The sequence below is a fragment of the Drosophila hydei genome, unplaced genomic scaffold (genome assembly GCF_003285905.1).
Source record: "Drosophila hydei strain 15085-1641.00,03,60 unplaced genomic scaffold, DhydRS2 tig00008114-arrow-pilon, whole genome shotgun sequence".
In the NCBI taxonomy this organism is placed as follows: domain Eukaryota; kingdom Metazoa; phylum Arthropoda; class Insecta; order Diptera; family Drosophilidae; genus Drosophila; species Drosophila hydei.
This window is the reverse complement of record NW_022045827.1, coordinates 6,537,610-6,563,723: the sequence shown is the minus strand read 5'-3', so window position 1 is coordinate 6,563,723 and position 26,114 is coordinate 6,537,610. Positions and strand designations below refer to the sequence as shown.

The 26,114-nt window shown below is 37.2% G+C and overlaps 2 protein-coding genes across 2 annotated transcripts in view; one reads left to right on the top strand and one right to left on the bottom strand.

The window, feature by feature from the left end:
• LOC111595582 (protein eyes shut) overlaps positions 1-25,918 on the bottom strand; it is a 77,935-nt gene extending 52,017 nt beyond the window's left edge. The window contains exons 1-3 of the mRNA XM_030224547.1: positions 25,250-25,918; positions 6,088-7,050; positions 1,676-1,824 (exon numbers count right to left, since the gene is read on the bottom strand). Coding sequence (XP_030080407.1) covers positions 1,676-1,824; positions 6,088-6,596 — 658 coding nt within the window. The 5' untranslated portion in view covers positions 6,597-7,050; positions 25,250-25,918. The remainder of the gene's footprint in view (positions 1-1,675; positions 1,825-6,087; positions 7,051-25,249) is intronic.
• LOC111595593 (MKRN2 opposite strand protein) overlaps positions 1-26,114 on the top strand; it is an 80,886-nt gene that overhangs the window by 51,210 nt on the left and 3,562 nt on the right. The gene's annotated exons all lie outside the window — the stretch shown is intronic.

The window sequence follows — 26,114 nt, the reverse complement described above, 5'->3', positions numbered from 1 at the left end:
TAGGTTAAAACTGCTAATCCGAACTGTGTGTCAATTACCTAACACCTTGCCACCCCATTTCTCGATAAACCCCTAACCCCCTCCGAGCTATTGGCTTTGCCAACTTTCGTAGACCACAAATTTGTAGCAATTTGTATTTGGTATTAGTTGCCGTTGATGGGTAATGCATATAACACCTACACGATGGCTATAAATTTCACTAAATTTTATAAAGTCAACTCTCAGATACTTTTCAAAGACACACACACGCACACACATACATTAAGAGACCCGACTAAGTGCTTCTCACACGTAGCAAAAGTAAATGTGTTTATATGTACGTAACGGACGGAAAGTACACGAAGCCAAAAGGATGAACATTAGATACATTCATGCTGAGACTTCCTCGCACACACACACAGACATACATATGCTTGGAGACCCACACAAGAATTCACACGTAGCAAGTGGCAGGTTAAGAACCCAACATTGACTACCACAATAGACAACATTAAAGTTAGCTTCAGCTGGAGCTTGACGCAAGCTCTATAATATTGAAGTTTTTCATTTTCTTTTTGATATGCAGCATTTGCTCGAGCCAAAGAGGCAGCTGTGGAAAATTTAAAAACTTTCAATTAAATTTCTAAATTTATTTACTTATTAAATTATATTATTAATAAAGTTAATATTAATATTAATTCAGTGAACTTAAATATTTTTGTTAAGCATATGCAAGTGTAGCTAACTTTCGGCTTAAGTGCGGCTGAAGTTTACTGCTTTCTTTTAAAATTTGTCTGTTTTTTTTCCCTGTGTTATTTCCTTGTTTTGCTTTCTTGCTCAAGCGTTTAAAGAATAATAGACACATGTGAGTGAATGCAATAAAAAAAAGTAAAACCAGAAACAAGAGACAACTTATTGTTAGGTCAAGTCGCACAATTGAATACCCTTTTGGACTGTGTAGCTCTGCTATGGAAAAGTAAAGTTCCCAATGAGCATATTTTTTGCAGAAAAAGCTATTTTGTGAAAGCAAAATAAAGACCTAATTTTAAAATGGTTTCAGCTATTATATCTATATGATATAGTGTTACCTTTCGAATAATTGTTATATACACAACATATGAAAAGTGCTTAAGCTGAACTTTTAGCACTATTTAGTACTCTTTTAGTACACATATGTAATATATCAATTTTGTATTATCAATTGCAAGTTTTTCCCCTACTGATCTAGCTGAAAGACTCTTCTTCAGGGCATAGCTAGTATTGTAAATGTTGTTTTTTTTTACATTTTCTTTTTGGCAAATTTTACAAATACGTTTGGCGTGCGCCGGTGCATTCAGAGTCTCGCCGAGAGTTCTGCCAGTAGGTGGCCAGACGAGGCTTCGTTTTTGTGGTTGCATTTCGTGTTAGAGTGCCTGCTGTGGGCGTCTCTTATTTGTTTTATTTCATTTCTTATTTTATTTTTTCTTGCGTTGGCTTAATAAAAATACATTTTGCACGTGGTGTGCGATGCTGTAACATAGACACCCAGAGAGAGAGAGAGATAGAGAGAGGCTGCTCAGTGGGCCGTGCAAGTTTTTAGTACTTACTCGTCGTATTTGTTGTACTATCTGTGGGATCTGTGTGTAGGCGTGTGTCTGTGTATCTGTATCTGTGTCGGTGTGTTGGCGTAGCGCAAAAATAAACCGCACACACTTACCAGAAAATCCTTCCGGACACGTACAGTTGTAGTAGGCAACACCATCCACACATGTGCCGCCGTTTTGACAGGGGCCCGACCAGCATTCGTCCCAATTCGTTTGGCACTGGATCCCTGTGTAGCCGTCAATGCAGTAACACGAATACGAGCTGTACTCATTGTTGTCATAGTTGTGTTTGTAGTTGTTGTTATCATGGCACATGCGGGAGTCGGCATTTGGTGGGTGTGGGCGCAACGGTGTGTCAATGATGCATCAAACGTTCAGCAAAAAAAGTTTTGTAGGCAAACCCATAAAATGAAAAAGAGTAGAAAAGTAAAATAACAACAAGAAAACGTTTTAGATAAAAATAGTTTTACAAATAGCAGAATATGGGGGCGCATGTAAGGAGTGAGACAGAGAGGCAGCCAGGAAGAGATTGAGTAGAAACTACACGGTGAGAAAATACCACTTTAAAAATAGAGTCAAAAGGTTTCAAAATATATAGAGTTTGTTATCGAAAAAGCTTTCATTATCTGTAGTATATTTAATATTTGGAAATATACCAATTGTATATGCTCGCTGTATATTAGCTTGAGGTAAAGCTAATGTGTTTTAAGTAAGAAAAACTAAATATTTTGTTAATTTTAGAACTTTCATTTCACTTTATAATAAAGCTCATTATACGATATTAACTGTACCTTTAAGGCCCAGCTTAGCTAACCTTTTACATGCACTAAAAGCTGTCATGTGCTTCCAAAGCTCATGTCATCTAAGCAACTTCAAGCCAAAACTATTTGGCACTGTGTAGCGAGAACTGGTGTTAACACGATTTGTTAGTAATTGAAGTGCGGCACATGGCTATGGCTGTATGTGTATCTTTATCTAATAGGAGGGAATGTATCTGGATTTTCGTTCAGTGCTCTGGCGAGTGCGATAAACATGGCCAACGTACTCGAAACATTACGCTTGAGTAGTGGAAATAAATATTTGGTAGCCAATTGGGATTAGTTTTTCCTGCTAAGAGTGAATTGAAATTGAAAAGGAAATGGCTACGATAGCAGCAACAGGAATGGTAACGACTGCGGCAAAGCCAAAGGTAAGAGTAGGGGTAAAGGTAACGGTAACGGTAACATATCGAAGCTGGCTCCGGTGTCAGGGGAATGTCACCGACATGCCTCAAAATGGCAGACATCTACTGCCAGGGTCTCTGCGACTTCTCCCACTCGCTGCATAAGTTTCTTGGCTACACAGCTTAATTAAAGAACTTTTGTTGCTGTGCAGGTAGCAGGCTCTCCTTTATTATGGATCACATTAGGATGCATTTGCACAGCCCTGTTTGAGAGACCATTGAATTGGGCAAACAGCAGCAGCAGCAGTAAAAGCAGCAGCAATTTTGCTATTGCCTTTGACATGGACTTGCTTACCCCAGAGGCCTGTTGATTTGTTAGCATGCCAAAAAGAAAAGGCAAAAAAACAATTCTACTGAGTAGATAAATGGCCTTGGGGCATCGCATTAGCTAGCAGCAGTATCAACATGTACATGTGCTGGCTTAGCTGCCGAGCAGATGGCAGCAAAAGACGAGTGAAACAATGCATGCATTTTCGAGTGATAAATAGTTTTGAAAATTTGTATACAATGGAATGAAAGCTCATTTTAGAGGGCTTAGCTAAGGGGAATATGAGAAGTGCAAAGAGAGACAGTCGTTTTTTTTGAGTGAAAATTGAAATGTGACGAAGACTTTAAACAATTTGTTGTAAGCTATACCAATAAGAGATAAATTGGAAGAAATCACAAAAAACCTTCTGAAATTCATTTACGGCTTATATATCTTTCAGATTGGCTTAATCTCGCTAGCTCAGCTTGTATTAAAATCCATTCAAGGCATATTTATCTATTTAGTTTCAACTTTCCAAACCGCATTAAATCGCATCTCTGCTGTGTCCACACTATCTATATATAGAAGACAATTTGTTAAAGTTTCATTGGGTAAATTCTTGGCAAACAAATTTGCTGAACGTTTCATTTGAGCAGTTTAACGACTGCCATAAAACTTATTCATCTCTGATACGAGTCATAAATACTGCTATTGCCGCAAACTAGTTGAACATAAACCACGATAAGCCAATAAAATATCAATGTACTCGGATAACTCTCGTTCGCTGGCGGCCATAACCGAATTTGGCCAAAAAACTTTAAGATGGGCCAAAACTATTCAGTTAATCCGTTTAAATCTCATGGAATCGTGTTAAATTTAATTGCAGCTATAAATTTTTCTTGGCAGCGCATAAACTTCTATCCAGCTAGTTGACTGTGTGTGTGTGTGTGGCGCCCTAGCCCCGCAGCATAGCCCCACTGCTGCTGTGGCACCACTAAATGGTGGTTATGTCAAGAAAAGCGCGCTAGAAAACATTTCAACCGTCTGCTTCGACTCGCATTTGACTTGCAGCTTTCCGTGAAGCTTCTCGTAAAAAAGTATCGTAAACGCTTTTTATGCTGCAAATTCAGAGACTATGTGATTGGGTGGTCTAAGCCAAGCACAGCTCGACTGAGAGTTAGCTCAGCTCCCATTTCTGGCCACATGTCGCGGCGAGTTGAGAATAAAATGGCAGTTACTTAGTTGTATAGCTGCTCGCTTGGCAGCTGTTTGCATCATCGCTGGCTTATTTGTGCGCAATAATATTTATAGTTATGCATGGAGCTCAAGCTAAACAGAATAACTAATGCACAGCGCGTCAAAATTGCCAAATTCATTGAACCGAAACTCCCAATTGAAACTGAGCAGTCAAAGTTCACTTATGCGTGTATCGCCGAATGCTGTGTAGTTGCTTCAACTTTTTAGACATTTTACTTTATGTTAAAACAGCGCTGAAATAACTTGCGTTTATGCGAGTTGCATAAATAGTCAAGCAGAAGTGCACATTAAGTGAATCTATATTTTGTATCTTTATAATATGTTTGTGTATGGATTGTGTGATAAAAGGAAAAGTTATGGCATATGTTTGTATACGCAATGTCCTGAAACTCTGAAACTCGAAACTTTGGATTAGCGTTGCAGACTTGATTAAGCTGCTGACTCGTAACTTGAGCCGTTTACCTTTAATTAGTTGTTTATATTCATTCGTGTTTATAAATGCCTTAAGATGTAGAATGCCCTCAGAAATATTTCACTCTTTAAACTCATCTTATATTTGAAAGTTTAAGCAGATATATTCTATATGATATTAACTTTCTTTTTATTTTTTATGATACTAAGAAATATTTCACTCTTTAAACACATCTTATATTTGAAAGTTTAAGCAGATATTTTCTATATGATATTAGCTTTCTTTTTATTTTTTATGACACTAAAAAATATTTCACTCTTTAAATATATTTTCTATATGATATTAGCTTTCTTTTTTTATTACACTTAGTTCTTTTATCCTTTTGTTTTATTTGAGACATGCTTAAAATCTCTCTGGCTTTGTATCTCTCTATCTTTGGCATTTATCTATAAATATTTTAAATAATATCCAGGCATAATCTTTCCAACATTCAGTCTATTTTTCTATGTTTCCTTGGGCTTAGATAGAATTGATTGAAATATTATTTCTTTATTACAATTTACCTTTATAGATCCTTTGTGACCTTTTAAATACTCTACACTTAAGATGTTATTCTTATATTATTCAATGTCAATCTAGTCTGTCCAAGTGCACATCTGAAATTTCTTGTAGAGTGAGATATGTTTATCTGCCTAAAATATTAATCTAAGATATTTTTCACTGATCAACCTATCTAACGGTCTCTGCTGTTATAATATTTCTCTATCAATTGTTTTAACCCCATATCATTCTTATAATATATTAATTTATTCATTTTTTATATATCTCCAACATTTAATCCATTTAATTTTTTTTACCATTTAACATCACACACTTCAAGAGTCTTTCTGCAGCTTGAGTCTAATGTGCAGCATTTAACGAGTTCAGAGGGATAAATCGCATTAGTTACATAATTTAGTGAGGCTAAGGATGTGCATCGGACACACTCGTAAGTTAATAATGCGCAGCTTATGCAATTGAAACCACTCCTCAGTGGCCGACCCACTGAAGTGGGCACTCAATGCGACCACAGCTTGGCCTCATTGGAAAAACGGGGCACATGCATAAAAAGGCAAATAGCGGCCAGATGAGGGGCAATGGGGGTTAACTGTGTGGCAAATTCATTTGCCTGCAAAGTGGTGGCATCAACATGTTGGCCTGCTGTGTGGGCCGGCATAGGGTATTGGCTATTGGAGGCAACGGTTGAGTTGCTGCTGCTGGCTCTCAAGTGGTGCAAGTTTATTGCCCACTCGAAATGTGTTGAACGGAGTTTATTGGCTTGGCGATAATAAGCAATGGCTGCAAGGCCTCAACTTAGTTGCCAGCATATGGAACGCATTCGACTCACCTGTTCAGGCCATCGATGCAGACGCCAAATACACACGGATTGCTGAGGCAAGCGAAGCCCGCTTGGCTGCTGCACACCAGACTGAGGCTCAGGCAGAGCGTCAGTAGCAGTCCAGACTGTGGCCAGCTGTGTGCCAATGTTCTTAATGTCCTGCCAAGGTTTTGCGTTGCTGCTAATGTTGTTGCTGTTGCTGCTGCTGCTGTTGGTGTTGTTGTTGTTGTTGGTAATTCTACTGTTTTGTTTGCTGTCGTTGTTGCTGTTGCTGTTGTAGTTGGCATCTTTAGCAGGTGGTTTCGTTGCATGTCCGTTAATGGTTTCGTGGTTGAGCTGCTAAGCACCACATCTAGTATGGGCCCAGTGGTTGTTGTACCATTTGCCGTTAGCGGCGTTGTTGTTGTTGTCGCAGCAATTATTGCTGGTATTGTTGTTGTTGCTTCGGCATATTTAATGCATTTGTTAGTAATAAAATCACGCCTTCGGCACATTTCGCGCTCCATGGCGTTTTGCATTCGATACTGTAAAGTTCTTTCGTAGTTTTCGCTTATTCAATATTAATCATACGCCCTGTGGCACGTTCGATAGTTGTTGCTGTTGTTTGATTTACCGTTCGCCGTTTGCCGTTGCTCTCAACTGCAATTTGAATCCTTTTAGGTGCTTTATTAGTTTGCATTGTTTGCTTAACAATTGTTTAACTATTCCATTCACTTTATGTTCTTTTTTATTGCTTCCCTTTATATTGCCATTGCCGTCTTTGGCGTCTGCATGGCATCGCAACGCATTTTACTGGGAGTCTGTCCTTGCTTATTTTTATTATTGCTATTATTATTATGTATTATTATATGGTTTTATATTTTGTATTCGTTACGCTTTGCTATTCGCTGCTCTTGCTGGACTTCGCTTCCCCTCGTGACTCTTTACATTTTTGCAGCTGCAATTTAATTCTGCATGTTTTCAATTTGTTAGCTGTAAGAAAATAAAAGAGCGGAATAACATTGTTAACAATGTAAGTAAGAGCTATGCTGTGTTTCAATCAAGTGAAGGGTAGTTGCAGTTGCTGAATGTGAAATGTCGATTGAATTCTTCATGAAGGATTCTGCTGGGCATTGCTTAAAATAAATTTAAAACTGTAGGGCAAAGGTTTGAGGTATGAATAGATGATCAAGTTTATATACATAAGAGATAAGTGATACTAAGAATTATCAGAAAACTATTTAGGTATGCTCGATCCATACCTTTATCACTCTGTCTTACTTAAGGCTAGGTATTTATGCAGTAAAGCAAAACTTTAAAGTCAGTTACAGAGTCTCTGCCAGTCGACTACTTTAGTCTAACAAAGCTTTTAATACTCAGTTTCATATTGCTGCTTTTGTTTGAGCTAAAGAACAGCTACACACACTCACACACACTCATACGGCTTATTCTTGGAGTGCATAATAGAACTATGCGAATTATGAGCGATTTAAATAAAAAGCAAACAAAAATGTTTTAAAATGAAAATGTTTCGTTTGTGTCGATTTGTGTCTGAGCTGTGGAACTGAAGCACGGACCACAGCTGCTACTCAATTGTTGCACTAATCCAACTCATGTCAGTGTGCTGTTTGTTCATTCTCTTTTTTACTTTTGAATGCGTTCAATAACTGCCAAAGTTTATTCAGAGTTTCGGTCTTATGGCAAAAACATTTCATGGCATGGCTCTGTCGGTCGTATCATGTGTCAAAATAAAAGCTCCAACTTGTTCACAATTCACATATTTTTGCACATGTGTGCGAGGTGCTTAGTTTTTGGCCATTAAAACAAAATCGACCAGACCAGACCAGGCCAGGCCAGGCCAGGGCTGACTCTGAGCACTGTGAAGGGAAATCATATAAGTCGTAGCACATCGGCAAATCCCAGTCACATGTGTTGAATAAGCTGAGGCGAGAGGAAAAAAGTTAACAACTTTTGTTGTGCAAAGAGTACATACAGTTTATGTGCATAGACAGGGAATTGCGAATGATAAGTTAAGAATTGGAAACTGGCGACAGACTTCAAGCACACACACACGCCAAGTAAGGCGCTAGCAGCCAAAAAAGAAAACAAAACTCTAGCTAGAGCTAGAGCAACATCAACATAAATTCGACTTAACGTTGCGACCAGGCAATAAAAGTTAGCAGGCCAACGGGACGTATGTGTAATGTGCAGAATGTTGCATTTGGAAAGCCAACAACGTAGCAGTAACAACGACTGGATAATAATGCTGTAGGATTGTGGCATTGAGTGCAATTGCAAGAGCTAGAAGAGACAAAGAAAAGAAAGAGAGAGAGAGAGAGAGAGATAGAGAAAGTGCAATCATAAAGCTAACTCAACGTTGGGCCCTTACTGCAATAGATCATCAAAATGATGATAAGGTTGATTTCCTGTTTAGCTGCATTGTTGCCTGCGTTCAGCAACGGAGTTGGTATGGATTGTATATAATCCTGGCAACACGTTGCCAGCAAGTCAAACCGAATGGCGACCAGTCTGTGGCATGGCAATGGCAGCATCTGCGCTCAACTTTTTCTCTGTGATATGCTCGAGTGTTGACTCTGTATGTGTGTGCGTGTAGGAGGGCTGTGAGTGGTGTCGAGTGCCTCAGCTGCTGCTGCAAGCTTTTGGCATGCAACAACTCGGCTCTTCAATGTCGACCTCGAGGCACAAACTGGAATGCTATCAAATTGGTTACACCTGCAGTGGCAAATTTTCGGAAATTTTAACTAGCGCAAAATGTAACTGCGTGTGCCTGTGTATGGGTGTGTTGTGCACTGGGTTTTCATGCTAAAAAGCCATGTCACCAACATCAGCCGAGAAGCACGTCCTGTCGCTGGGGCGCTGCTGTGGCTGCAGCTGCTTCTGTTTCAGTTTCAGTTTCTGTTTCTTTTCGCTGGTCTCCATTTCTGTTTATTTTCTTCTTTATGGCATTTGCACAGCTTGCTGCACTGTGAGTGAGCGAGTGGATGGATGGATGGGTGGATGGGTGGGTGGATGGGTGGATGGGTGGGTGGATGGGTCATTAACGTGCTCCGTTTGCCGCTTGGCCGTTGTGCCGCTGGGTGTGTCAACAAAAATGTTGCAGATTTGCAGACGTTGCTGCTGTTGCTCTTTTTGATGACATTAATGAATGGGCCTTGTTAGGCGAAATGTGTAATCTGGTGGGTAATTATGAACAGGTTTTTTAGCAGACAAACACACACGCATATAGCTGTGGCTGTTGAGTGAAGTTTCCTTGAAAGGTTTCAAGTTGAATACAGCAAGAAATTGCAACTGGCTGTTGACTCTGAAGCTGCTTGCTTACTATTAAAGTAATGCATTGCAGTATGCTGACATCAAAGGCGAATACAACTGCCTTAACATAATTAAGGTTAAAAGCTTGCCATAGATTCAAATTTCAGTTTATACAAAGGCAACTTGAGCTGTGCAGCAAACTGAGAATTAAAATCAACGACTATAGCTTAAATAACTAGGCACTTAGTCTTAGTTTCAATTATGTGAATAAATTCTACAAAATATTAAATAAAAAATATCTTCAATTTTTGGCTTTTAAACTGTCCACAACAGCAACAAAAAAAGCTTTCAACTAGTTTTTTTTGAGTAGGATTTCGTTTTTATTCCTTTTAAGTAACTGCTGCTGTTGCTGCTGCTGTTGCATTCCATTATAGTTGATGGTTAGTTTTTTGCTGTAACTATGCAGGCAATTTGTGCACATAAATTTAATTAAAACACTATTGTTTATTATAAACTAGTTTTATTTTTATTTTTATGAAACTCTTGCATTGGGCATAGCAATTTGCTAACAAGATTTGGCTTGCAGTGAGGAGGCGCTGGTTGGAAGTAAATAATGCTGTGCAGCTGAGTCTATAGCAACTTGAATTACTTTAGTTTCTCTATATTTATTATGTATAGATATTTATGCAGAATATCGCAATTTCGTCATGCGACAAGTTACTCTACTGTTTCTTCATATTTTGTATAAACTAAAAAGTTTTGCCTGCTTTGTTTTTGAATTTATGCAAAGCGTCGGCGGGCAAACAGTAAAATAGAAACAAACAAAAACATTGCAATCGGCTGTAGGCAGCTGCGCAATTCGCTGTTAACAATGTTATGTCAACTAAAGTTGAGCTGTATGATGTAGACTGGGCGTGGCAATATAAAGTTTGAATAGAACAATAACTTAAAATTAGAAATCAAAAGCTTTAATAACATGCCAGGCTGAGATTGCCTAAGAACAAGCTGAAATATTTTGTAATATAAATTTCTATATAGCTCGGCATTGGGTGTCTCTACAATCACTGCCCTTGCGAGAGTCTTGCCAAACAAGTTAAGATACCTTTCCCTACAAAAAGGAACCTATATACCTGCTCTGTCGCTTCACTTTATATGTAGAGTCAACTGGAAATATGCTGAGGCCAAAGAATGCAAATCAGTTGAAGTCAGTGTCGCTGCTTTGGCTCTGCTGCTGCTCGACGAGCACATGAAGAGCCGCACAGACTTTTAAAATGTTGTTGATTAATTCAGACAAACATTCTGCAAATATTTGAGGCTAGAGCAAATAGAGCGCTAGAGACTGCGAGCTGGCCAAATATTTTATTATTTGAAGTAGTTACAAAGCAGGCAACATACCGAAAACAAAGAGAATTTGTGTGTGAGTGTGTGTGTGTGTGCGTGTGTGTGTTGTGTGTTGGTTTCTACATTAGAGCGCGTGAAAATCGATTTGCCAAAAATAAACACGCAGACCATAAAATAATTAACTTGTCTGTGCAAGACATATGAGTAAATACAATTCCCACCCTATTAGCTAAGGCTCCTCAGTGGCGGCTCTTGGCTCATGTTTGCGCTGCACTAATACAATTACAGCTCCCCATGCTCAGTCGCGTTCAGTAACCAAGGTAGCCCGCCCAGCCCCAAAACTCAACCACTTCAGCCCCACCACCAACACGTTATACGTGTCTGGCAACCACTTCCGATTGCTTATTACGCTTGAGACGCCGCTCACCCCCAAGCCCCAAAAAGTAGACTCCGTAAAATGGCAGCGTGTCCAGCCTGAGGCGAGCTCATGGCCGTGGCAAGGGCGTGGCCTCTTATTGTTGTGGCTCGTTTAAATTAATTGACTTAAATCAATTTCTGACTTTGACGTATTATGTGCAATTTCTCGACCGCAGCTGCCGCAAATAATTTTCATAACTCATGCATTGCTTTGGACAGCTGGACCCGAAGTCTCACACTCTGTGCATATTGTATAATTGAATTTGTATATAATAAAAGGACTCTATATGTATGTGTATGTATGTGTCTTAAATTCCAAAATTCTTCTAGCGGAAGCTGACCTGGGGCAAGTTATGTTGGTTATGTGAGAGACATAAAAGTATAATTTCTTTTATGTTACTAAATATTCATAATCAAATATTTTGTGCAATTAAGGATTGGAAATTTGAACTATATTCATTATATATGATATATGATATATATTTTGTCTTAACTGACGACCTTAGTGTTTGGTGATCAACTCACAAAATTGATGGAAACCAGTTGTAACTGTTTGTTTGCAGATATTTTTGCTAGTCATCTAGTTACTTTCATTTATTTCGTAAATTAAGTTGAATATGTATGACTGCGTGAGTCAGGAATGACCGACTAGGTCATACTCTAAATCGTGCAATACAAATCATTCTAAGCTTCTTTTATATATATGAGAAAAAACTGCTTACTGCGCAGCTTGAGCAGAGGCTGTGCTTGGGCTGCGTTTGGGCTGATGATTTCCCATAATTGTTCACTAACTCTTTGTTCACTGTTTAATGAATTTTTTACAGCACTCAAATAAAGTAATGATCTCTAATAAACTTCGAAGTTGCTTTGTCAACTGGCTGCTAAAATGAGCTTCGACGGGGTCAACTTGAGTCAACAGCACTTAGTACCTAAAACATATTCAATATAAACTATAAAAAATATAGATCAATGGATTTTTCAGATTCTTTATAATATATGAATAATTATTGAGTCCAATATTATAGTTAGTATTTCTAAGTTTCCAACTCAAAGTCTAACAACACCAAAAGCTTTAACTAACTTCAAGAAATATTGAAGTGAATTGGCAAATTCTTAGACTCAAGTGACCTCAGAGCTGCGACTTATGCTCGTGCCATAGCTCACCTATATACCGCACGGCTTTACGTTTGTCTCGTTGTGACTGTGGCATTCGTTTCTTTAGCCATTCCAAGAGCTAGGCCATTCAAGATTCTGTGAGGCTTTCTAGTGAAGGCAGCAGATATATTACCCGCATATCCTGCACTGCAGCTGGAAGATTAAGTGCTAGCAGCCAGCACAGACATTGCGACTTTTGCGACTCACTGTACACACACACACACATACACAGTCACTCACATGTGATACGAGCACATTGCGTATACGTCACGTGATACAAGCGGCTCGTTTGTTCTGGTCGTGAACTGCTGCTCAGCTTACTTAATGCGCCCATAACTGCGAGTAGCTTTCCGCACCCACAGCTCCTGCGTTCTGCATTACACTCACTTGGCAATGCCGACCCCGCCTTGATAGTTGACCCAACAACCCAGCATTTAAGTTGCTTTCGTTTTTTATTTCTTTCGTAGCTGTTTTCTAAATGTGTTTTTAAAGTGTTTTTTTTTCTTTCTTTTTTTTTTGAAATGGCCGTTGATTTTCTTTGGCTTTTCTTTTTGCTCCGTTTGTTGTTTCTCTGTATTTATTCCCCGCTTTTGTTGGGCGTTGCGCTTTTCCTTCTCACTATGTAAACACGTTTATTTCCTACGCTTGTCCAATATTTATTAAAGCAATCTGTTCCACTGGATTTATAAAAAAATATTTGTCTTGCAATTTATACTGTTGTCTTTTTATTTTTTTCTTGGTATTATTTGTGCTGTTGCTCAGTGGAAATAGCTGCTTATTTACGGTAGGAGCTCTCTATTGGAATAGGTAAGCTGAGGAACGAGCATTCAAGTCGACAGGTGACATCAGTTTGTTTTAGTATTTGGATGCTTTGTGGGTTCCCTAGAAATGTAAATATTGTGATTTCTTGTTGATTCAAATATCAATCCGGATGAAACAAGCTAGTAACTGAAGTTGTGTCGAATATCATTCATATTTTGTTATGAAATTTTGAAAAAGAAATATATGGGGTCTATACCACATTTTGTTGATTTCCCAGAAGTTGAAAAAGTTTAACTTTACACTTGACTTTTTGTATGAAGCTCGAGATTTTTTGCTAGAGCATTTCACTTTTTTGGTTTACATTTTTAATTTGTAAATTCACCAATTTTTCTTTAAGTTTAGTAGGCAAAGAGTATCGTTTCTGATCTATTGCTCGTCCTTCAGTCTCCCCATCCGTCTTTCCACCCGTCTCTCCTGGCATCTCTCTCTTCGTTCCTCCATTCCTCTGTCTGTTTGCCTATCTGTCCCTCAGTCTCTCCATCCTTCTTTTCTTTCGTATCAGACTTTTTTATTCGTTCCTCCATTCGTACAGCCCTCTTCATGGCCCCTTGTGGCTCTTCAACCGTTCCTCTGTCCATGCTTCAGCCCGTACTTCCTCCCGTCTGTCTTATATAAGCTAAAGACTTGACGTAAGTCTCCCTACAGCTTCTGCAGTTCATGTTTGCCTCAATTATATATAACTTCTTCCTTCTTCTCTACTAAATCGACTTAAATTGATATCCTGATTAACTTAAGCTTGTCTCTCATACTAACACATTTGAAGTCGCTACAGTTTACCTAGATTTACTTGAAATATAATCAGAATATAATTTTAGTTTATGAAATGCCTCGCTCAGATCAGTTCAGGGTATCTCAGAGTCGCACACCTCCGCCTATATATCTTTTGCTCATGTGATATTCTTGGCATTCGAGCATCGTTAATCTTCTGGAGCAAAAACTGGTCAACTACTTGTATAAAAAGCAATTCTTGCAGCAATTGTTTCTTATGGCTCAGTCGTATTTCACAGCTATTTCTGATTATATTTGAGCTGGTTTCACTTTTTTCCCACTTCTTTTGTTGAAGTCTTTTGGGCTAAAGGAACTTTCACGAATTGTTTGAGCTTATTTATCAAAAATCAATAAGTGCACAATATATATGTATATATATATATGTTTAGCCTCAGCCAGCACAAATGTATGCTACATAAATTGTTGTACGAAGGCAGGCAATTGCCTTTTGCGTTGTACGCCTTTGAGGCGCGCCGCAAAATCACGCCGCAAACCCAATAAAACGCCAACATAGCCGCACGGCATGTAGCATAAACAGCATAAAGAACATAGCCCATGATGGGCGGGGGCTAATTTTGGGATAGGCACATAGGTGATATGGTAACAGCATGGATACATCGATTATACAAGGCAGCCGCACAGCAACTCTGCTCCGATTACCCAAAGAGTTTACTTTGCACAACTTTGCTATAAGAGCTATGGTTGTGTGAGTGTGTCTCTCTGTGTGTGTGTTGCAACTGTGTTAAAAAGTGTTGCATACAGCTGGGCGCTCTCGACTCCATTTGCAGACAATATTTGCAGCTTTTCTCTCCTTTTTCTGTTGTTGCAGTTCTCATGTTGGTAATAAAAGTTTTTATCACTTTACAACAAAAAATAAAGAAGAAAGAAAACACAAATTTGTTCTTGACTGTTGTTTCTGGTGGGCGTGGCATATATATCTACAGTGTTTTGAGTTTTTGTGTGTGTGCCGCTAACGTTTGTAATTAAAATTTTGTGTACGGTTAACGACTGAACGCGTATATTTATGTGTCACACTGTGCTACTTTTTTTGGCCTTCGTGTGTGTTTGTATTGGTAATTGACAAAGTAAATTGAGTTAATTTATATGCAGCTTTATAATTTGCAATTTGTTTGCCACCATCAGCGTCAGAGCTACAAATTTATTGGTTTTTCTGCAGCATTACAAACTGGATTTACCTTCTGACTGACGAATGTAATCATATAACCTTATGATGATGGCAAATGTAAATGTTTTTCTGTTAAGAATGTGACTTGCAGAGAATATTTTAAGCTTTTAAGAGAATTACATATTTAAAATTATTAACTTTTTAAGTCTAACAAATATTTATATTCCACTTCAGTTGCTATAAAAGAATTTTGAATTGATCGTGAAACATTAAGTTTTCGTGGTATTAAAATTACGCTTCAAAAGTCAATTCAAATGATCGACAATTATCGATAGTAAAAATTAATGAGTTGTGCAAAAATATAATAAGTTCTTGCTGCGTGTGGTATACTGGAATATATATAAATAATTCCAAGTCCAAGGGTTGTATACTTTACGAGATCTATGCATGCAAACGTGGATAAACGGACGTGGCTAGATCAATTCAAGAATATATATAAATACTTTATGAGTTTGCTGCGCCTTCCTTCAGCGTGTTACAATTGTTTTCACAAAACTATTATACCCTGATTACTTCCCTATCCAAGTAACATATTCGCAAATATTTTCAACAATAATTAAAAACAATTTAAGCAATTATTAAAAAATATATAAAAATTATCTTCACACAAATGTTTCAGTTAAGTTTAAATATTTAACAAAATGAAACAAATGCAATTTACTAAAAAGCAGACGTCGCCTGTCAAACTGCTGCAAAAAACAATACTAAACTAATTTGACAATAATTAATGGTGGAGACGTTGCGGGCGTGGCTTATATTAGTTTGAATCACATTTTAAATAAGTTAAGCTCGGGCGCTCTCTAAACAGTTTTAATTGCCAACTATTTCCAATAAGCGGCAAATTAATGTTAATTTGCGCTGGCAGCTAACTGCGGAGCGGACAAGGACAGTGCCAGGGGCGGGGCGGGGCGGTCGTCCCACGCCCTAATTGCAATATTTTTGTCTGATTAAGCGACATCACGTAGCAGCAATTAAATTAGCTTACAAAGTGTGCGCAGCGTTGATGAAAAACCATTTTCGGAAAAGTCAAGCGTTTAACATTGTTGTTGTTGTTGTTGTTGGCAGCATAAAAATAAAATGCGCTCAAAGGAATTCGCTGGCGAGCAGCGCGGCGTCGAGGCAAGTTAATTAAGAGTTGGCCAAAAGCAAAGACAGGCAAAAGGGACGCACATCAGAGCTGGCGACATAAAAACCGCCAGCTCGACTCTGTTTGTTGTTGTTGTTGACGGTTGTTGCCGCTGGTTGTTGTTGTTGCTGGTCACTGTCGGCAGCTGTTGACCAAATGAAGAGCTGACCAGCCAAATGCAGAACAGCCGTTGCAGCTGTAGTAGGGGAGCTGCTGATGCTGCTGCTGCTGCTGCTGCTGCTGCTGTTGAGACTCGCATAGGCACCGCCGACCGCATGTCCTTTGCCGCTGTTACATGGCGAGAATTGTGGTTTAAGCAGTTGTTTCTGTCCTCATTGTTGTTGCTGTTGCTGCTGCGTTTGACTTTGATGGCAATTGGTCAGCAACTGCTTATTCGCAGTTGTTTCCAATTGGCAACTGAGTTGCTGCCCTGTCTACATATGAATTGCATACTTTGATGCGTCCGATTGAGCTGCAATGAGCTTAAAGCTAGCTATATTTTATTTTAAATTGATGCAAACTCATTGGAATTGTCATGTCTGCAGTCTGCATGTCTGATAAGTGAGCTGCTTCACTAATAAGATTTTATAAATATATTTTATTACTTATATATATATATTACAGATCTTAGAATCTTTTTCCTTTCCTTTTCGAGTTTGCATAGCATAATTACAAATCTTATTTTTTTTCACAAAATTTTTAGCTAATTCGAGACTTATATTTCTCTGCTCAAAATACCTTTTAACATTTCTAAAAAAAAAACGCTTCATTTATTACTAAGAAAAATGTCATAAATATACATTTTGCAATATATATATATATATATATATATATATATATATATATATATATATATATATATATATACTTTTAAAATATATATTTTTTTCAATAGATTATTTAACAAACATTTGTCAATGTTATTGTTATTGTTACATAACATATTAAATTTATCTATGTATATATTATATATATACATTTACATATTCTTGTTTTTCAATATTTTTTAAACTTAAATATATAAAACTATTTGTATGTGTTTTTGTACATATTTAATAATGTTATAAAAATAAAAATTAAGAGAAGATTCTCTGCATATGACAAACACTAAGCACACTTTGCAAATAACTTAGCTACATCACAATCAGGTAAATAAAATAAAGTGCTCTAAAATATTAAACAAAAAAACTTAAATATATATTTAAATATTTATTATACAGAAAAATGTTTAAACTTATTTATTTAAACATTTACAATTATTAATGATCATTATAGCTAATGAACATTATGACAAACTTCATTACTATATTAACAATTGGTGATTATTAATAATAATTAATAGTTACTAAAATACTACAACTTATACATTTTTAACATTTAAATATTTATTAAACATACATATATTTATAAACATATTGTTTTAAACAAATACAATATTTATTAAATAAATACAATTTATTTAAACTTAAACAATTTAACAAAAAAAAAACTTAAATTTATTCACCACTTGCACTGCACTGCGACTGACCTAGTCCAGGTCATAAACTTGACTGATCGCCACAGCCACTGCTGCGCCCTTTTATACCCAAAAGTCACTCAATGGGCAACTCCAGCAGAGCTCTGCTGAGCGCTTTTTGAGTGAGAATTTGCACTCAGTTAGAATTAAGCGGGAAGCAGTAGGAAAGGCGAACGGACAGAGCTCGCTATGTACACACAATTAGTCTGATCAGGAATATTTATGCTATACATACAGTAAGTAACTACTGATCATGCTGATGGACAGATGGAATAACAGACAGACGGACAGACAGACAGATGGACAGGCAGACAGACGGTCAGAAAAACAGACAAACAGACAGACATGGCTACATCGACTAGAGTTTGTCGTCCATACCCAGATTATATATACTTTATGAAGTCTGCCACGCCTACTTCTGCCTGTTACATAATTATTATATATATATATATACCCTAATTTCTCATTTTCAATGGGTTCAGGGTAAAACAACGCAAGGCGATATTAAGTATACGCAAGAATAGAATAAGAATTAATATAAATCATTTGATATAGCAAACTAAACTAAGTATACATACTAACTGCATATTATACATATTAACTGCCACAACAACAGCTTCTATTTCAATTCAAATTCTTTTCATAAAACATCTGTAACCATCCTTAATCCTCTCTAACTATCTCTTACACTACTTCAATATTTTACCACACAATGATGATAGATCTGTCAATTCTCTACAATTGATTTATATATATCAAGTTTCCATCACATCTTATGTGGGTTACATTCAATATTCAATGTAAAGTAAAACGCATGAACTTGAGAACTTTGGCGTCGTGGCACAATCACAACGGGAATCTTACTTTTTTATGATTATTTGATATAGTGTGTGCGCTCACGCTGTGGCCGTAAATAACGATAAGTTTATGCGTTTTTATTACGCACACAATTTTATGTGCAAATACGAGATACAAATACAAAAGATACGAATGTAACTAGAACTGCGCAGTGAGGTGGAGGCAGCAAAGTTAGTTGGTAACTTGATACACTTTCACTTCTGCTGTGCCCATTTAAGGTCGCTGCAATAAATAAGCGACTTAAACACACATTTCCAGCGAGTGTGTGTGTGGGTGTGTGTGGACACTTACTCGCACCTGCTCACACGCGTGTCACTGTATATTTGCCAATAACAGGCATTTGGGTTAGTAATGCCATTTACGACGACCCCAAGCGCTGCATAAAACAGAAATGCATAAAGCAAGCGAGCTTTGTTTACATTTTATTTTCTTGTCTTTATTTTTTTATTTATTTTTTTTTTGTGTCCAGCAAATCCGTTTCCAATGTAAGCCGCAAAAAAGCCAGAGAAATATGCGGCATGCGACTCGTGCTCGTATCTTATATAGAAAATGTTGCCCGTCTATTTAACTAACTGTGCATAATTCATAATTTAATTAAGAATCCAGCGAAATGAAAAAAGTTACACGGCACATAGACTCGCCCTAGTGTGTGTGTGTGTGTGTGTGTGTGTGTGCTGAGAAGCCCCAGCACAGCTGTTTGCCGTGTTGGGTTTACGTTTTACCCTTGTCACTGAGGTGAGGTTGCACTGTGTGTGTGTGTGTGTGTGTGCGTGTGTGTGTGTGTGGGGCAGCTTGGCATCGTGTGGCAATTTCTGAAATGGCCAATGCTGCAGGGCCCTAAGTCAAACGAGGCGTCAAGCAAATCTGCGCACCCAAGTGCCAAGACTTTTACGTGCAAGTGTATGTGTGTGTGTGTTTGTATGTGTGCGCGCTAAATAGTCGAAGCAAACTCACAGATTTAATGACAGGTGCCAGAAATCTTGAGAGTGTTTTACTTTCAGGTGTATTAATAGCAGAGACGCCGGCGCGCAGCTAAAGTAATTGTTTGGGGCAATATCGCATTTTAAATTAAGTAACATAAATTTAAGAGATTTGCGTTATTTATATGCTTTTCGACGGGGATTTCATAAGTGAATGTGGAAGGCAAGCGAATGTGATCAGCATAAACACGCGTGTGGCTGTTTGTACGTCGCACTCCTTGACTTTAAGCTGTAGGCATTAAACTTTGTTGGCCTTATCAGAACATATAACATTTTTGATGTACAAATATAATAATACATACACATTCTTATATAAATATATGCTCTCATAGAGGTTCTTCAAATTTCTTATATTACATAATATTTTATTTCGGTTTTTAGGATATGTTAAACAAGCTTCAACTTTAAGAGCTTTTTCGTGTGCCAAGTTAGTAACACATTTGTTTTTTATAGAACATAGTTCTTCTGGTCTATAACTAAATCGATTAACTACTCATATTTAGTAAAACTTTTAAATCTAATGTGAGATTTTAGTCTCCTCTTAAATATGAAATATTTTGCGCTTTTAGTGCAGACTTTAAGCATCAAAGTTTTACATGACAAAACACATTAGGACCCTTCCGCAGCTATACTGCAGCAACGCACACTCCCAACCACACACATAAACACACAGAAGTGCTAACTCAATGACAACAAAGACTAAACTAAATTAGGTGTTCGGTAGAATGTGTCGAAGAAGCAGCGAACCCCTGAGAGGGTGACAACATAATGTGAGTTTTAAATTTAAAAATTTACATGATTTAAGCAGCAACAGCAGCATCACCGCCAACAACAATAACAACCACACATAAGTGTGTGAGAGTGGGGTGTGCTCGACGCAAAGATATCCTATCGAGAATTGCATTTTAAGGACAGAGTTTTTACTCCCATATGAAATGATGAAGTTCTTAAGAGTAAAACCAGAAGTGCTTATAGCAAGTGTACATGTTTACCCCAATAATAGAATTTGATTTATTGAAGGGCAGAAATTTTCAGAAACTTACTGCAAGCAGGTAAAAGCCGTGTTGCGTGGCTGTTCAGCATTCTCATAAAAATTCTTAGGGTACCAAATTCTTATAATTTGAGCCTTGTTGGAAAGAAGAAGATTGAAGATTTGTATCCATATTTTTTAGAACTTAAATTAGATTTTCATACTACCAGCTCACAGATTAGGGAACTAAAAGTTTGTCAGTCTGTTAAGAAACTCTTCAAGACAAGTTTAGAAGCTCATATAATTTTTAAGCTTTCTTTTGAGAATAAAGTTTTGAAAAATATTTTTATATAATAAATATATTTTTATATAATAAATACTAAGCTTGAAAACATTTTCAGAATGTATGCAAGAGTTTCACATATTATTTCGCATACACTATGATTCTTATATAAAATAATATACTTCAAGGATGATACATAGTCAACTCTTCATCTTGCCACGTTTTATATTTTTTTTTAATTGTAAGTTCAAGCTTTAAACCATACTTTTATATCTATTTATGCAACTGAAATATAATTTCTAAGAACTAAAATATAAAATATTCTACAAGTTTTAGCTCTCCTACTTATTTACATATTACAAACATATTCATAAAACCAATATACCCGTTTCAAAACTTGATTTCAATGGGTTTAGGGCATAATAACATCGTCGCAGCGGCGAAGAAGATGCTCGGAGTCATCGACGCACGTTGCGTGTGTGTACGGATGCATGCGTGTGTGCGTGCTTGTTTGTTGTTGTGCAAATGTGCGACCAACTTGAAATGAGTGTCTCGCAACAACAACAACAACAACAACAACAACAGCAACGACGACGACGACTACTGCGACAACAATGCGTTGTTCAGTGCGGAAGCGGAAACTTCAAAGCGCGCACACTTGGGCTTTGTGCGGCTGCCCAGCGTTGGGGCGTATAGGCGTATGATGTGGGCGTGTCTGATACAGTAGGCCTGCTGGGGCTGGGTATCATGCACGTTGAGCGCACCTGAGTATGCGTGTGTGTGTGAGCTTGTGCCTGTGAATTAATTCACTTTCGAGCCTTCGCTTGAGCAACTTCTCTGGGTGCATGGACCACGGCTAACCTTATTGTCAATTTGGCTTACTTCAATTTGGCCTGGTCATATTGCTGTTGTTGTTGTAATTTAGTTGAGCATACGACAGCTCAAGGATGTTGAAAAAAGTGTAAAGAAAACAAAACCAAGCCAGAAGCGGCAGAGCGCAATCTCGCTTGACAATAAACATATTTGAGTCACTTTAACCTGGCTGTTGGCAGCTAACAGTTGGCAGTTGTTGTTGGCTGTTACTGTATACCATCTTAAAGCCCTTGCCCTTGCTGTCTGTGCAGCCTTTTTTGCTGTTCGCACTTCAAGCTTGGCAAATTTCAGGTTTAATTGCAACACACACGGGGCATTCAAACTTGGCAATAAGATTTGCCAGGCAAATGCAAAATGTCGGCATAATTGAAGAGGGAAATCTTAGTTGTTGAATTAATAATTTATTTGAGTTGTTAATAAATGATTAATGTGAGAAAGCCCCTTAAGCAACTGTGCAACATTAAAAATTCGTTAAGTACAACATAATTTCTATGTAAATATTTTAGTTAAGTCTCTAAATTAAATTATTATTTATAAATTACAACTTTAAAATTATTTTAATATTTTTCAAAATTATTTCTAAATATTTTAGATTATTTCTTTAAATTTTATTTGACAGCACACATAATAATGTAATGTAAAATAATACAAAAATGTTTTATAAATTCTATTCTAAATAAAAAAAATTCTGTGCCATATTCAGCTACTTCTAATTAAGTTGCTTTCCGTTTTAGGACTAAATATTTTATTAGCTTATTAATTCATATTTTATATATTGTCAGCTTATAATAACAAATATTTTAGTTTATTATAGATTTCATTTTGGGTGCTAAGAGCATTAAGAATTCGTCTTGCTTCCTTTGCGTTAGCGTTTTGGCAAGTGTCAAAGGATTTTTTAGCCAGATTCACAGTTCCTGTTTCTTACATTTTTATTTCTTTTTATATGCTTTGCATTTTTTATATGTCTGCTGCTGTTTGGCAGAATGTTTTAACAGTTTTTATCTTTTCTTTTTTTTTTTTTTGCTTTTCGCTTGACATTGTGCATAAATATTTGATTACTGAATTTTGCGCACACTTCTCATTTAACTGTGTGTGTGTGTGAGTGTGTGTGTACAGAGATCTCATTAAATTCACTAAAATGCGTGAGTTTGCTTTCTTTTTTCTCCATCTTCTTCTTATTCTGCTTCTAGCTGCCCTTTTCATGTTTTCACTGTGCAAACAATTCGTTTTGAGCCAAGTCCTTGGCTAAAGGATGCAAGTTGTAATTTCATTTCTGACAACTGCTCTTAGAACTCACATGTGTGTGCGTGTGTGCGTGTGTGTATGGTTGGCATGTTTGATTCGCAAGATAAAGTTTGTTTGGATTTCTTAGCTCGCACTTGAGATTGTTGTTTGTTATTTCTGCTGCTGCCGTGTTAGCAACAACAACAACAATATCAACAGCAATCGCAACAACATAAAGGGAAAAAGATTATAAAGTGAAAAAAGTAAGGTTGTGGCGTGTCCTTGTCATATCTGTTATTGCATTTGTTTTGCCGCTTGTTTGCGTCGCCTTTTAGTTATCTCTGCCCTTGCTGACAGTCCAACAATGTGTGACACGCAGAGGGAATACACTCAATGACTTAGAAAACTTAAAAATATATTTCAAATGAATGTGAATTTTAACAAATTTAAAGGGTATTTCCTATTCGTTCTGTTTTAAAAAAAATCAATTGTAACTCTAAATGAAACGTTCTCAAATCAATTTAATTTTTCTTCGCATTACTCTCATGTATTGTACTTGTTGTTGCTGTTATTTTAAGTCTGTTTGGCCTTACTTTTTAGCTCCTTAGCAACTGCCTTTGGCACTCGGCATTTGCCCAATGCCAAAACAAATTGAACTTTTTACTTTGGATTTGTTGTGCGGCAGCTGCTGAAAATCTTCAAAATATGAAATAGAAAAGTGGAAAATCAAATTAAATTCACAAAACAAATAACCAACAGAATATGTCCAAAACAAATTTGCATAAAAGTATTTTAAATGATTTTTAATTTGCTCTCAATTGGTAGGTAAATAAATTTGTATATATTTTATATTTTATATACTTCTATTTTTGTGATTAGTTTCCAAATTTATTTATTTTGCGAATTTCAATTTGTCTAATTTATTTATTTTGTGGCTACATTTTCTTTTCTAACTCTAGCCTGAAAGAGAAGATTTGTTTTTTAAATAAAACTTGAACAGAAAATTAAGTTTTTGATTTGCTGAAATAATTCTGTTGAGGCTTCTGCCGATTGAAGGGAATTATGTATGGCTGAATACTTCAATTTGTGTATAAAATACAAAACTATTTTATATTTTATATGTTATAATAAAGTATTAGTAAAGTAGAGCTTGAATATATTCTATTTAGTTTCTCAGCTTATTGCCAAAAAACTCCTTATTTTATATGAGCTAAAGCTTCAGTAAAATGATAGTTTGTTGGCCAACATTGAATTGGGCTTTAAGAATGCAAATAGTAGCGGCATACACTTTGGCCTTTTGCCCTTGTCAATGTAGGCGTGGCTATAAAAGCCATAATTTTTCAGATGTACGTAAATACATATAGATCGATAGAAAAAAATTTGAATATTATACAAAACTAATTGGAACTAATAGAAAAGATTATTTAGTGAAAATGAAAATAAAAAATTAATAAAATAATTCATTAGAAAAAAAAAAAAATAAAAATAAAATTAAACTTAACTATAAATTTAATTGATACTAATTACTAATATTTTTTTTTTTGTAATATTTAGACTTCAGTGAAACGTTAAACATTTTATTTTAATGTAAATTTCAAGCCCAAATAGCTAAGCCAATTAATTCATACTTTTATTTCCATTTCAAGAATTCTCAAGAACTTCATTAAATATTAAAGTATATCAAGTTTAAGTTGGAAAATGTTGCCTTTCACTATTTGAGCTTCAAGCTGTTGCCAAACCTTTTAGCCAGCTTAACCCATATCTAGACATTCAGTTGTGGCTAGGCTCATCATCATTTCAATTTGCATTTGAAATACAAGTGTATTCATCAAAAGCCCTGGACCCCAATCGCATTTAACTGTTTGTATTGCGTATATTTTGGTAAATTTAACGAATTTCTTCGATATCGACTGGACCCATATCAAAAAGTCTGCTACGAAGCTGTCATCTTTTGAAGGGCCAACTTTTTGCTGCGGCAAACTTGGCCAAGTAAACAATTTATTTGACGTCCACATGGCCACGCCCCTTAATTGGCAGAGCGATAAAGCCAAAGCCATCAAATGGCTTGAACTCATTTTTTGGCAATTTCTACAATTTAAGGAAAATTTCTTGGCCATTTGCTTGTTTGTGCTTGTTGGCTGCCAACTTTGGATATCTTTTTGCGTGGCGATAAAACCGAAAATGTCACATTTAACATTTCTGACAATGTTGACAACCAGAACAACAACAGGAACAAACGGACAGTAACAACAACAATCAGCAGCAGCAGCAGCCGCAAATCTGCCACGAAAAGTTGGTTGAGAATCAGTTAATGCTTTTGAATTTGTTTAGCTTGGCCTATTTAAATTGACATTTTGGAAGGAATGTTTGTTTTGAAGAGATGTTTGCGCCAGATTTACCTACCGAATCGGTATAGGTCATTATCCTTGTGTTATCCTTATTTAGCTGGGCGTTTGAGTGTGTGTGCCTGGCGTTTTTCGGCACCTCATCGATTAGCCAAGTGTTGCCATGCAACAAAGGCGGCCACTTGCCAGCAGCAGCGACACACACACACTAAAAAACACACGAAGGTTGGGGGCGCGCGCGGTAGTTGGACGCTAACCGCATAAACTACACACAGAGCGTACCGGAGCGGGAATAGTTCGAGCGGAGGGTGGTTAGAAATCGTCCAGACCGCAACGTGGTGACACAGACGACGACGGTGACGACACACACACACGGAGAAACGGGACAATACTGTAATGCACGTAACTTTGGCGACAAGGGCGGCGACGTGCTGCGACTTGAGTGTTTATATTTTTGTTTTGGCAGGATAATGCGGCATATCCTTCGAGCTGGTCAACCCTACGCTGCAGTACGCGGACACAATAATCAAATCCTTTTTTTTTTGCGCGCGCACTGAAGACCAGTTAAAACTGTTTACGAATTGTGTTTATAATTATGATTATGTTTGTTTGATGCTATTTCACTGTGATAATGCTGATCATAGTAAGATTACACTGGGCGTATGGAACAACAGTAGTCAGTTCTTAGCTGCCCTTTGCGACAACAACACGACCGACTGCTCGCACGGCTCGCCGTCAACTGGTCCCGCCTCGAGGTTCGGGCTGACGCGTTGCACGTCGACACGCAGCGACAGCGTCAGGGAAATTTGATGTGAGCTGCACAATATTCACCACAGCCAAACGAAATGCAACTCGGGGCTGTTCTCTCTCAAGCGGCTCGCTAGGCGCTTGCACTCTCCTTCTCTCGCTCTTGCTGTCCCGCT